We start from the raw sequence: 12795 nt of genomic DNA, 5'->3' as shown, positions 1-12795 counted from the left end.
TTTGATATTTGTGTAGAGTGGGAAAAAACACGTGATCTCAAATTCTGCTACAGGGTTGATTATGGAAATGTGCCTTCTGGATAATTTAAGCCTACTTTGTCCAACTTTTATCTAGTTAAGGGTTTTAGCCCTTTGAAGGACATTTCTACTAACTGTTTCTGTGTAAAGCTAACGGAACATCACATAATGGGAATATATGAATATCAGTGGCGGCTGGTAGTCTTTCAAACAGGGGAGGCTGGTCGGTTACGATATTTCCAGATTTTAAAAGAAAGAACATCAATTTTGCCCATACTCTTGCCTCTGATCTGGCTGATTGTTGGCAGGGTCACAAACTGTGAAATAACAGGTTCTTTTGGCCCATTAGCCTACTGTCCAACATACATGATGGTGGTGTTGGGGGGTGTATTTTAACATTTTATATTTTAAAATTGTGGCATGTTGTTTAAAAATTGATCATTATTGAAAGCAGCTCTTTGTCAGGAACCTCAGCAGTAGAGCTGGGTGCCACACATTTCATTCAATGACACTTTCCCTATATTTTACTTATTTTGACTGAGAAATGTTTTATTGACAATTTTGATAACCCTTCACTTTTAATCCAGGTCTGTAGTGTGAAATGTTCTCGGCTGTGTTTTTGTTTAAAAATGTTTTCCAAATTGTAGCTGTGTTTAATTCATATCCAGAAAAATATATATTCCAATATAATATACTCAGCATAAACATTTTAAATAGATTCTATATTTTTGGTCCATCCATGAGATATTACTAAAGTAGCCTATTTACTGTTGTTGATGTGGGTCACTTGCTGTTAGCCAATTCACTTTCTCGTACCAGGAAAGCTGAAAGGAACGAGTATTATTCCCTACCTTTCTCACCAAGTCAGTTTGAGGCGTTGGTCTCTTTAATTTTTTCCTCGAAAGGAAGACTGGCAAATGGCTTCGCCAAAATTAAATCAGCAATGCTTGGCATCCGTGTGCAGCTTTCTTGCTAGCTGACTAGCCCCCTCAAGTTCAAGTTCAGTCACTCAAATAAACGAAATTTCTGGAACTAAGATAGCAAACTTGACAACACTATATTTACACTTTATTTACAATGAAAATATATACAAACTAAAAAAGCTGGTAGAAACCGTATGTAATGAATGAAATCGAAATGTAAGCTGATCTCTTACAATACACCACAGCACTTGCGAATCCGCATGGGACTGAACTGAGATTCACCGCTGCCCGTCTATAGTTGAAACGAGCTGTCAATCAAAGAAAATATCCGGCCGCTTTCACCAATCACCAGTCTCCTCGCGGAACCTGCCATGTCCCTCCCATGTGAGGCTCGGAGTCCGTAGGCGGGCGTTTTTGCAGTATTTGTCCAATAATCGTCTTGCATTTTGAGATTGAAAAGCGCAGAGCTCCCAAATGCCATTGAAGTCCACTGAGGCTGCGCTGCATCGCGCTGTCACGAGGGGGAAAAACTCACGTGCACATTAAAGTTATAAGGGCATTTTTAGAGGAGGCTGAGCCTCCCTCGTTGTCTTAGAGCAATCGCCCGTGATGAATATATAATATATTCAGGGGTCTGCATGCGCCCACAGAAAGAGGCAAACTCACACTTTCTTAATTATTTAAATACGGTGCACCACTGCAAATATTTTGTCAATTAATTTCTGACAACCAAATAATCCACTTGCAGTTCACTGACTAGCAGCTAGCAAGTTAGGAAGGTGCACAATAATGCAAAATAAACAAAATTATCGATGTAAGGAGTATAAAGAATATTTGTATTATAGTATATTTATAGTATGTTTGTGTTACAGTGTAGGAAGTAAAAAAGCTGTCAAAAAATTAAACACTCAATACAGGTACTCAAAAACTCTATTTAAGTACAGTAATGATGCAGTTCATCTGCCGCTCAGCAACAATACCCCCAAAATGGTGCCTTGATGATGTAAACACATGACGTGACTGACAAAGTCTGATTGAGTTGAAGGTTAGAGGTAGAAGATGACTGACCTGCGAGGGTGGAGGTGTGTCTGAAGGCTCGGACCTGCGAGTCGGACAGGCCAGTGAGGAGCGAGATGACGGTGTCCATCATGTACTCATCATAGATAATACTGTACTGACATTGACGGATCAGAACACCAATGAACTCGCAGAAGTTATAGCGGAACTTCTTCCACTGAGGCCCAGCGATGGTGAGCGGGTAATCACCACTATCCTGGAATGCAACAGCTCATCAGTTCATCGCGTTAAAGGAATATGAAGAGATTCATCCTTGCAGGGCATACTCTTATAAATGGAAAACATACCTCATCAAACTCTTCTGTCATCTTTCTGATAATTTCTGCATTCTGCATATTTCTGAACATCTCAATTCTTACAGTACCTGAAATTAAACAAACAGCAATGTCAAGATTTAAAAAAATATATATACATATAAAAAAAGACAAAAAACCCAAAACCCCTTAGCAGGGTTTACACAGCATACAGAGCAGAACACTGGGTAGCACAAAGCCTATGAAACATGGCTGCGCTAGCTCGGACATCACACATCAACGCAGCAAACACCTGGATGACATTAATGAGGTTTCAGAGTCAATAAAATATCTCAAGAATCTGTCCGATTAACAAATTTGTCCAATAAACACTCAGAGAACTGATTACATTAATATTACACTCTCCTGATGATAGAGCATGGCAGAATTTTAATGCACATTCACAGAGCCTAATCTAGGAATTTGAAAATAGGGGACAGATCCCTCACTAGTTGTAGAAACGGGACAGAAAATATTAACATGGGTAAAAATATCCCTCATTTGATCCAGTTAGCAGGGACAGAAAAATAAGTAATACATTGGCAGATATTTTCAAGAGTACATCTATAAACAGAACAGTTTTATTAATAAAACTAAATACATGTAACAAACGTTCATATAAGATGTTAATCTATATAATATGATAATTATGGCACTATACATATCCTTTAATACAGTGATATGAAAACCATATCAGCAAACACTTATCCACAGTTTATAGTATTGCACAAACATTATGATCAGATCTGAACTTTAAAAATGTAAAGATTTTAGATCAAAAACTATATGAAGAATTATATACTGCAAAACCTTACAAATATGACTAGTTTTCTGTTATATGACTAGGTTACTGTTTTACTATAAATCATGTGACTAGCCTATTTTTACCAATTTGACCACCAGTAGTATAATGTTGCATATCAAATATGACTAGGTTAATATTACATCATTTGATATAGTTAAGTCTAAAATCCATGTAGTCTTGCCAATATTAATTAATAATAAGATGAAAAATCTGACTTTCTGAATAAAATAAAATCACTATCAAATATTTAAAAATGCTATCATATTCGTTTTGTTCAGACCACCTTTCATGAAAGTGAAAAATATTAAACAATCTACCTATGTTTAAACTAGATTTTGACATAAATAACTGGAGATAATCTCAAAATTCAGACTTCCTAAAAAGTATATAATCTCTATCATTTACAATCTTACAGTACCTACAATCACACAAGAACAGATTAAATATATTTCATAATATTTTTAAATAAAACTTACATAATACCAAACATTATCAAACTAATTGTATATTGGCATTAGGAAAATATCAAATTCAAACTTCAAAAACCATTATCAATCAGAATCAAATGGCTTAGTATGTCTTCACACTGTCATATAATTACTCTAAGATCATATTTGTATACAAACTTGTATATCAACTAAGCACCTTTACTATTTGAATATGATTAATAACATAATACTCACTTCTGTGTCTTCGTTTTGTTTCCTTTTTTCATCCAAAAGGTCTTTCAACGTGACCACGCGTTTTGACATTATGTTTGGATGAGACAGAACGATATGCCATGTGCTTTTGGGTATTTTTAAAACACTTCACACGGTTGAGATACACTGTCTTCCGGTTCAGTGACCAATGATATAATAGTTCACAAAACTGTTTTACCCGCTAAATAAACCATTCAGAATACTTCGGTCCTTTCCGATTGGTGTGTAAGCAACGCTATATTTACCACAGTGCTTGCTAGCTGGTGCTGACAAATTGATACGCACAAGATTCAGTAAAACGCGACTACACGCTCTCTACTTATAAATGCGCAACAAAATGAATAGATACACGATATCACTCTCGTGCCCAAAAAGTGGATGTGCGACAGACAGATAAAAAATGCGCATTATCGCGTATTACGCGCCCTAAATTAGGCTCTGATTCACACATGATTTTTTTTTTACCTTTACACCCAGAGCACTGTATGAAGAAGTTGATCAGATCCAGAAGAGCCATATCTCGGTCCTGTTTGTATGACTCGATCCAGTCATCAACAACGGACTGGAAATCATCACAGGAAAAGGAGATATTCATTAGAGGAACCAACACAGCAGTATTATTAAACACACAATTTTTTTTTAAAGTAAGTTAGCGGGAAATGAATGAATGAATGATTCTTGGTCCAGCATTACTGTGTTACAGGTTCAGTAACGTTTATAAAGTCTGCGTCTTATTGGGAACAGAATTGAGTGTTACCTGCATGGCGCTCTTGCCCAGTTTGACCACCTCAAACAGTGTAGTGGGGTCTCCGCCGTCTCCGTTCTGCTGTGCCATGCCATTCGGCCTCCTGCCCCCCTTGTCTACTGGAGACTTACGAGCTTTCTTACTGGCTGCTTGCTGAATGAAGACAAATATAACCATATTTCACTCTCTAATCCTTTAAACATTCATACTGTGTATGAATTGAACCCTGGAGCATGAAAGAACAGAGCAAAGTATGGTTTAATATTAATTTATATTATTATCTATTTGTTTGCAGAACTGCCCCTCGCACATGCACCTAACTCTCCATTTAAACCAGTGAGCAATAAAGTGAGCGTTGACTATGTATGCATGCACATGAGACAGCAAGAGATTTTCCCAAATCTATGCAATCGTCAGGTGTCAAGAAGCAGCGGATCCAAGTGACTGTCTCAAATTATTTCCTCAGACCAATCCTATTTATGGTCTGATGTTTCTTACATTTCCCACTCACAACTGAATCAGATCCCATTTACTGTTTGATGCAAAAACGAAAGAAAAACCTAAAATCGTAGTTTCATCTCCTGTCATATATAACCTGTGATTAAATGTGAATAGACACAATAGGAGGAAATGTAAGAATTTGAAAGAAAAGTAGTAGAGATCGTTGATGCATGAAACTCTATTGGCTCAAACATGAAATGATACAAAAGCAACAACTTTAATTCAGTCTGACAGGTGAGAAAAATACACTTATGAGTGAAAACATTGAAGTATACAGCAGATGCCATGATGATGCCAAGACGTGCAATGGGGAGGAGGAGAGGATCATACCGGGGGTCTTCCTGGCCGTCCTCTCTTCTTCTTCCCTTTTCCCTCTCCAGTGTCCTCCAGCTCACTGACGCTCAGACTCAGACTCACCGTGTCTCCCTGTCCTGACTCATTAGACGAATCCCTGCACAAAATTAATACATACATAAAGATTCTACGTACACCATCGAGAATGTGTGTTCCGTTGCTTGCTCCAGCACTTCAAACATAACTTAAGTTGTACTTACTGTAAAATGGGGAACTCCGAGTTAATCATTATGGCTCTGTTGTGAGTAAAACAGGTTTATTGTCAACACTTGATCCAGAACAGGAGCAAAGCTGATGCACACTGCCTCCTGCTTCAGTCGAGCTTCAGTAAAAAATTCAGTCAGAAGAGTGAGTTAAGACCTCCATCCACTCACACGTCAACCTGCACAAACAGAACACCAAAGCACAGGCTGAAGTGTGTGTGTGTGTATATTTTTAACATATAGTTGCGGCCAGAAGTTTACATACATGGACATGGATGCAATGGTAATATCGTGCTTTCAGTGATTTTGAACTGTTCTTTTTCTGTGGCAGAACAATTGTACAACATACTTTAAAGCTAGATGACCTTTCGATTTCATAAATTTGGCGAAATTTAGATACCACTGAAATTTGGTCATTGTTTATTTCTGTAACATCTAAAAACAAACAAAAACCCACCCCAGGCCATTTTGTGGCTGGGAAGTTATTTAATGAGGGGATTCCCTAGCAAATAATGTGGATGAAATTGCTCGCTTTGCGCAGTCAAGCAGACAGAGGAAGTCCAGTGCACACACGTGCAGGTTTACCTTCAGCTCCTTTTTCTTCTTCTTTTGGGTTTTATGGCAACTGGTATCCAGTGTTGTATTACTGCCATCTACAGGTTTACCTTTCACCGTGCACTGATAGTTACATCATTCTGTCGCTAAACCAACAGCTGATCACACAGAGGTGCTCGCTGACTGACGATATTTATTAGTTTGTTCCTGCACACTCACATCCTCCATTTTCTTCTTCTTCTTCAGTCAGGTTTATGTGGCGGTTGGCAAACGCAGTGCATTACCGCCATCTACTGGACTGGGGTGTGTACACTTGAATTAATTACTTGCACTACTCATAATGTGCTATGAAAGAGAAATGTAAATGAGGAGAGGGTGCGCATCCTCCATTTTTCTCTCCTGTTTCAAATTTGTATCCCACAATGCCTTGCACGAATGGGGAAAGCCCACCACATGATGCATGACGTAGTATCTTAAATTGGGTCATGGTGAAGTAGGAAAAAAATAGCAGAGAATTTAAGGCCACGTGGCCCTGAATCCATTAATTGTTTTATTTAAAAAAAAACAACAAAACTAATAAAATTGGAAGTCTGTGATTCGAGTTCAGTAGCTTTCAGTCCACTAAACAAAAATAATTGGGTGTCAGGGAAAATTATTTTCATGACCTAAACTTAGAAAAAAACAAGAATTTGGTGCATAACTTTTAATTTGAGTTTTATGAAATTAAAAAAAAAAAAAAACCATCCAGCCACTTAATATTTGGTTAAAATGTCCCCTAGCAACTTTCACCTTGACCAGATGCTTTTGATCACCATCAACAAGCTTCTGTCAGAATTCTGGGTGGATTTTGGTCCTCTCTCTTTGGCAAAATTAATAGAGTTCAATTAAATGTGTTTTTTTCCTGGAACAGATCCAACTTTTCAGCACACAATATGTTTATTTTCCATAGGGTTGAGGATCAAGACTTGTTTTAAGATTAAAATAAAACAAACCCCCCCCCCAATAAACTCCTTTAAACTGACAGATAATATCCATACAAGACACATTTGAGTGTTCGCTTGCTCATATTTGTACCGGTATACTGTGTTCACATCGTTTTTCTTTTAAAATAAAATGTCCCTGGGCGCTGACACCTTATTCTGTCCAAGGTTCAAATATAGCCTTCTAACATCAGATTGTGATGTCACTGACTTACCACATCACTTAATGAAGCTAAGACATAGCCGTGTGTATAGTGTGCATGTCTTCTAAATTGTTGTAAACAACCATAAAGATGCTGGAGTGTCAAGCGTTTGGCTGTCAAAATAAGCCCGATCACTGAAGCAATGTGTGCGCGCGCACGTTCACACACGTAAACAGTGAGCGCGCACACAACTTTGGGAAGCCTTTTGCTGCCTATAAACTCCATTGCTTGCTGCTTGCATTGTTTTTTGTTTTTTCCCCCTCCCCCAAATTTTAATTTTTCCTTGTATTTTTATGTGACATGCTTTTGCTGGTTTTTATTCACTGAAAAAAGTGATCTTTTTAGACAGCAAGAATCACATTGCTATAGCAACAGGATTGTTTACCATTACCTGCCTCAGTACTACATATGCCTTATCTAGCCAAGTGACATTTACACTTCATAAAATTGAAGTCTGTTGATTTCTGTATTTTGCTGCCAGCAAAAATCACATTTACAGAAAATTTCTGATTACATTTTTAGAATTAGAAGCCTTTGTCACATGTACACTACAGCACAATGAAGTTGGAATCTGCAGTTGTTTAGAAATGACTCCATGAGACATTCCTGAGTGGGTAAATCCATGATCCTTTTTCTCAGATCTGCACAAAGTGCCTTGGATTTTCCCCACTGTACTGCGTGTTGGTCAATTCACTGAGTGTTGTAAAACAAACACATTTAAATGTTGTGCACAGAGAAGCTACCAGCTGTAGTCCATCACCACTATCAGGAAATTAAGAGGCCTTGACAAGATAAGACATTTTGGAACTTTCAGCACCACTGAATTAATACTCAAAGTGGATGTATGTAAATTTCTGACCTTGTATGTGTAATTTTGACCCCGTGTTTATTTCAGGAAACCGAAAATATTACTACAACTTCTGTACGAACTTCTTTTTTTTTTATATTAAAGATGTATGTTGTAATCTTTCTGCCACAGAAAAGGAACATTTCAAATAAAAATCATTAAAAGACCAAAATTACCATCACCTTCATGTCCCTGCGTGTAAACTTCTGACAAACCTGTATATAATCAATAAGGTGAACGATGAACACTTCAGGATCATCTGGCCATTTCGTGAACTACAACCAGAAAACATGGCACATGAAAAATCATTACATCAGCTTAACATATAAATCTTATTTCAGTAATCATTGGAAACAAACAGTAAATACAGATAATCTAATGGCTTAGCAGCGAATAGGTTTAGACTGCAATTTCACACATTTACAAAAAGTAAACACTGCTGACTGGACACAAAAAAACAAACTAAAATGCAGAACTCTGTAATTTTTGAAAATTAATTTCCCAAAAATTTTTTCCCCCATTAGCTATTTAATATTTGTGGTATCGAATGTTTTCAAATGCTACATTTCAAGATTTAATAAAAAGAGGTAAGGATAGATTTGCTTAAAAAAAAAAAAAAGCAGTTTTACTTAAATTTAACACTTAAACGATTCAGTTTGCAATGTATCTCTACAATACATAATGCAGTTTGACTGAGCTTATCTGCCTGTTTCTAAACAACTTAAATTAACATTGTCCTCTAAGATATTTCATAGTTCAAAGCAACATGGAAAAGTGCATTTAGTTTAAAAATACTACACACAAAATAAAACTAATATTAAACTCAGTGTTTTTTAATAGACTAACCAAAAATAAATATAAAAGTTTATATATATATATATATATATATATATATATATATATATATATATATATATATATATTTTTTTTTTTTTTTTTTTCCCCCCAGTAATATGTAATAGCCACTGGGGGCAGTGCAAGGTAACGTTCAGGAAAAAGAAGAGACTCAAACCTGAGATCAGGGGGGAAAAAAATCCTACATATGATTAAAAACTGAACTAATTATATTTGTTAAGATTTTTTTTGGAAAATATTGAGCTATTTTTCTTGTCCTGGTGCAGGCACAGTGCGTTGGGTATGTAATACTGTAGGTGGACAGTAGGGGGCATACCAAGCATTGAGTTTCACTGTTGCTGTGGAGACGCATGAACCCTGGAGCTTCTATGGAGTCTTGGTCTGCTTGTTAAAGGAGAGCTTGTTCAGGGTGAAACGAGGCCGGATGATTTTAATACAGAGTGAGAGGGAGATGAAAAGAAGTTTCATCTGATAGACGAGCTCAGACACACAGACTGCCATCGCTCAGCTTGAGATCAGTGTGGAACTGACACTAGATGGCTCTCCACCTCCAGTGGAACAAGAGAAGGAGACCAGCCATTCCCCCCCCACACCTTTCCCATCGCGTAAAGGCTGCTTGTGTAAAATAAATGCATGTGTCTGAGACACGACAGAAGGTTACTGCCAGCCGAGTCATGAAAACACATTTGCACAAAGCAGTGCACAATGAAATGAAAAAAAAAAAAAACACATGGAAATAATAGAAAAATAAAATCCCTTTGTGTGTGTGTGTGTGTGTGTGTGTTCCCCTCCCCCACCAGTGTAATATGTCCGAGGCAGTCTGGGCTCCTGTATGCAGTCAACTGATACCTGAATCAGTGCATCACAAATACAACACAGGAAAGGAAGAACAATGCATTCATTAAGCAACAGAAAGCACTTCAGTGTACTGTACAAAGTTTTTGTACAGTAACCACATTTAGCCTACAGATCAGTACTAGGATGAAGCCAAGCGATGTTATTTTACGTAGGCTCTGTGTTGCCGTCATAGACCAAAATCTCACATTGGAAAAGAATACTTTAGTCGTGAGTTGAGACCGTTGGTGTTGGAGCACATAACGTGACTGATTTAGTGCCACTGTGGCCAACAACAAAGTGTCAGTGAGAGAAATCTGTGATTCAAGTCTCAGTGTCGAGTACTGCTACAACGCTCATCTAAACTCCACCAGCAGGATGACAGCAAACTCACGGGACGGCTACAGATTACAGGAGCAGAGCGTAAGAAACAAAGTCAGCCCTGTCAATAACTTTTGGAGTAGGGGCATTTGGGAAAGAGTAGCAGACAGACTCAAAGAGTAAGCACAGTGGTGGCAGAGAAAAAAAAAACAGATTTAAAATATAGATGTAAAACAGCGTCTTCCGAGTGATGCAGAATGCAAGATTTTCCATCTCAGAGTAAATGAAATGTTCTTCTGGATCTCATGATTTAGGTGGGTAATAACCCCTTCGGACATAACATGTACAATTGTACACATGAAGTTCCATAGCATTTTTCCTTGTGTCCAAAGGGGTTAAGTGAAAAATATAAAATGAATGAAAATGAAAGTAAAGCCTCTCTGATGATTTCATGCCAATTTGATCCATTTTCAAGTTTTATAGGTCAATCATGAGCCAACTTATATGTAGGAAATTCTTGAATATTCAATTCTTTATTGTGAAGGTCTCGACAATCATCAAAATTCTGCAGGAGCTGAGGCTTCAAAAGGAAAAACGGCAATGCTAAGAAGAGCTCCTTCAAGATTAGAACCACAATAACAAAAATAAAGAACACTCCTATTTCGTAGAAGAAATGAATAATCACTCTTAATATATATCTCATCTCATTATCTCTAGCCACTTCATCCTGCTCTGCAGGGTTGTAGGCAAGCTGGAGCCTATCCCAGCTGACTACGGGCGAAAGGCGGGGTACACCCTGGACAAATCGCCAGGTCATCACAGGGCTGACACAGACAACCATTCACACTCACATTCACACCTACGGTCAATTTAGAGTCACCAGTTAACCTAACCTGCATGTCTTTGGACTGTGGGGGAAACCGGAGCACCCAGAGGAAACCCACGCGGACACGGGGAGAACATGCAAACTCCGCACAGAAAGGCCCTCACCGGCCACGGGGCTCGAACCCGGACCTTCTTGCTGTGAGACAGCAGCGCTAACCACTACACCACCGTGCCGCCACTCTTAATATATGATTTTAATACATAATGTGCTTTCCTTATTTATCTTGCAGTAGAAATCACACCACATATTTGTCACACGTACACTCAAAACCACAGACTTAAGCACACAGTGAAATTCCTCCTCTGCATTTAACCCATCTGAAGCAGTGAAAACACACACACACACACACACACACACACTGGTGCTTGAAAGTTTGTGAACCCTTTGGAATTTTCTACATTTCTGCATAAATATGACCAAAAACAAAATCAGACTTTCACACAAGTCCTAAAAGTAGATAAAGAGAACCCAGTTAAACAAATGAGACAAAAATATTATACTTGGTCATTTATTTATTGAGGAAAATGACCCAAGATTACATATCTGTGAGTGGCAAAAGTATGTGAACCTTTGCTTTCAGTATCTGGTGTGACCCCCTTGTGCAGCAATAACTGCAAATAAACGTTTCCGGTAACTGTTGATCAGTCCTGCACACCAGCTTGGAGGAATTTTAGCCCATTCCTCTGTACAGAACAGCTTCAACTCTGGGATGTTGGTGGGTTTCCTCACATGAACTGCTCGCTTCAGGTCCTTCCACAACATTTCGATTGGATTAAGGTTTGGCCATTCCAAAACATTAACTTTATTCTTCTTTAACCATTCTTTGGTAGAACAACTTGTGTGCTTAGGGTTGTTGTCTTGCTGCATGACCCACCTTCTCTTGAGATTCAGTTCATGGACAGATGTCCTGACATTTTCCTTTAGAATTTGCTGGTATAATTCAGAATTCATTGTTCCATCAATGATGGCAAGCCGTCCTGGCCCAGATGCAGCAAAACAGGCCCAAACCACCACCATGTTTCACAGATGAGATAAGGTTCTTGTACTGGAATGCAGTGTTTACCTTTCTCCAAACATAACGCTTCTCATTTAAACCCCAAATTTCTATTTTGGTCTCATCCGTCCACAAAACATTTTTCCAATAGCCTTCTGGCTTGTCCATGTGATCTTTAGCAAACTGCAGATGAACAGTAATGTTCTTTTTGGAGAGCATCAGCTTTCTCCTTGCAACCCTGCCATGCACACCATTGTTGTTCAGTGTTCTCCTGATGGTGGACTCGAACATTAGCCAATGTGTGTGTGTGTGTGTGTGTGTGTCAGTTGCTTAGAAGTTACCCTGTAACTTCCCTGTACCCTGTACGTTACCCGTAACGTAACATCAGCTGATAAGGCACGTCACCACCTAACATCTGGTGACAATTCTGAGGAAGGCGGAAGTTTCACGCCGAAACTGTCAACAAGGTAACGAGCTTAAAATCCTTGTCTAAGAAACGAACTTAAAAATACTTACCCTGGGGTCCTTTGTGACCTCGCCAACTATTACACGCCTTGCTCTTGGAGTGATCTTTGTTGGTCAACCACTCCTGGGGAAGGTAACAATGGTCTTGAATTTCCTCCATTTGTACACAATCTGTCCGACTGTGGATTGGTGGAGTCCAAACTCCACCAAGATGGTTTTTTAACCTTTTCCAGCC

At 38.4% G+C, this 12795-nt stretch overlaps 1 protein-coding gene across 4 annotated transcripts in view; it reads right to left on the bottom strand.

The window, feature by feature from the left end:
* stag1b (STAG1 cohesin complex component b) overlaps positions 1–12795 on the bottom strand; it is a 66834-nt gene that overhangs the window by 20556 nt on the left and 33483 nt on the right. For 2 of the 4 annotated variants that reach the window (XM_060899660.1, XM_060899657.1), the window contains 6 exons: positions 5618–5799; positions 5394–5514; positions 4575–4715; positions 4283–4379; positions 2306–2382; positions 2010–2214 (listed from right to left, as the gene is read on the bottom strand). In XM_060899660.1, the coding sequence (XP_060755643.1) occupies positions 2010–2214; positions 2306–2382; positions 4283–4379; positions 4575–4715; positions 5394–5514; positions 5618–5646 (670 nt within the window). In that variant the 5' untranslated portion in view covers positions 5647–5799. Of the gene's footprint in view, positions 1–2009; positions 2215–2305; positions 2383–4282; positions 4380–4574; positions 4716–5393; positions 5515–5617; positions 5800–8420; positions 8481–9376; positions 9442–12795 lie in introns of all 4 variants that reach the window. The other 2 variants (XM_060899659.1, XM_060899658.1) reach the window with 2 other exon arrangements.

This window comes from Neoarius graeffei, chromosome 19, assembly GCF_027579695.1.
Source record: "Neoarius graeffei isolate fNeoGra1 chromosome 19, fNeoGra1.pri, whole genome shotgun sequence".
NCBI classification, from domain to species: Eukaryota; Metazoa; Chordata; class Actinopteri; order Siluriformes; family Ariidae; genus Neoarius; species Neoarius graeffei.
Note: the sequence above shows the minus strand (reverse complement) of the source record. Positions and strands in the feature narration are given on the sequence as shown.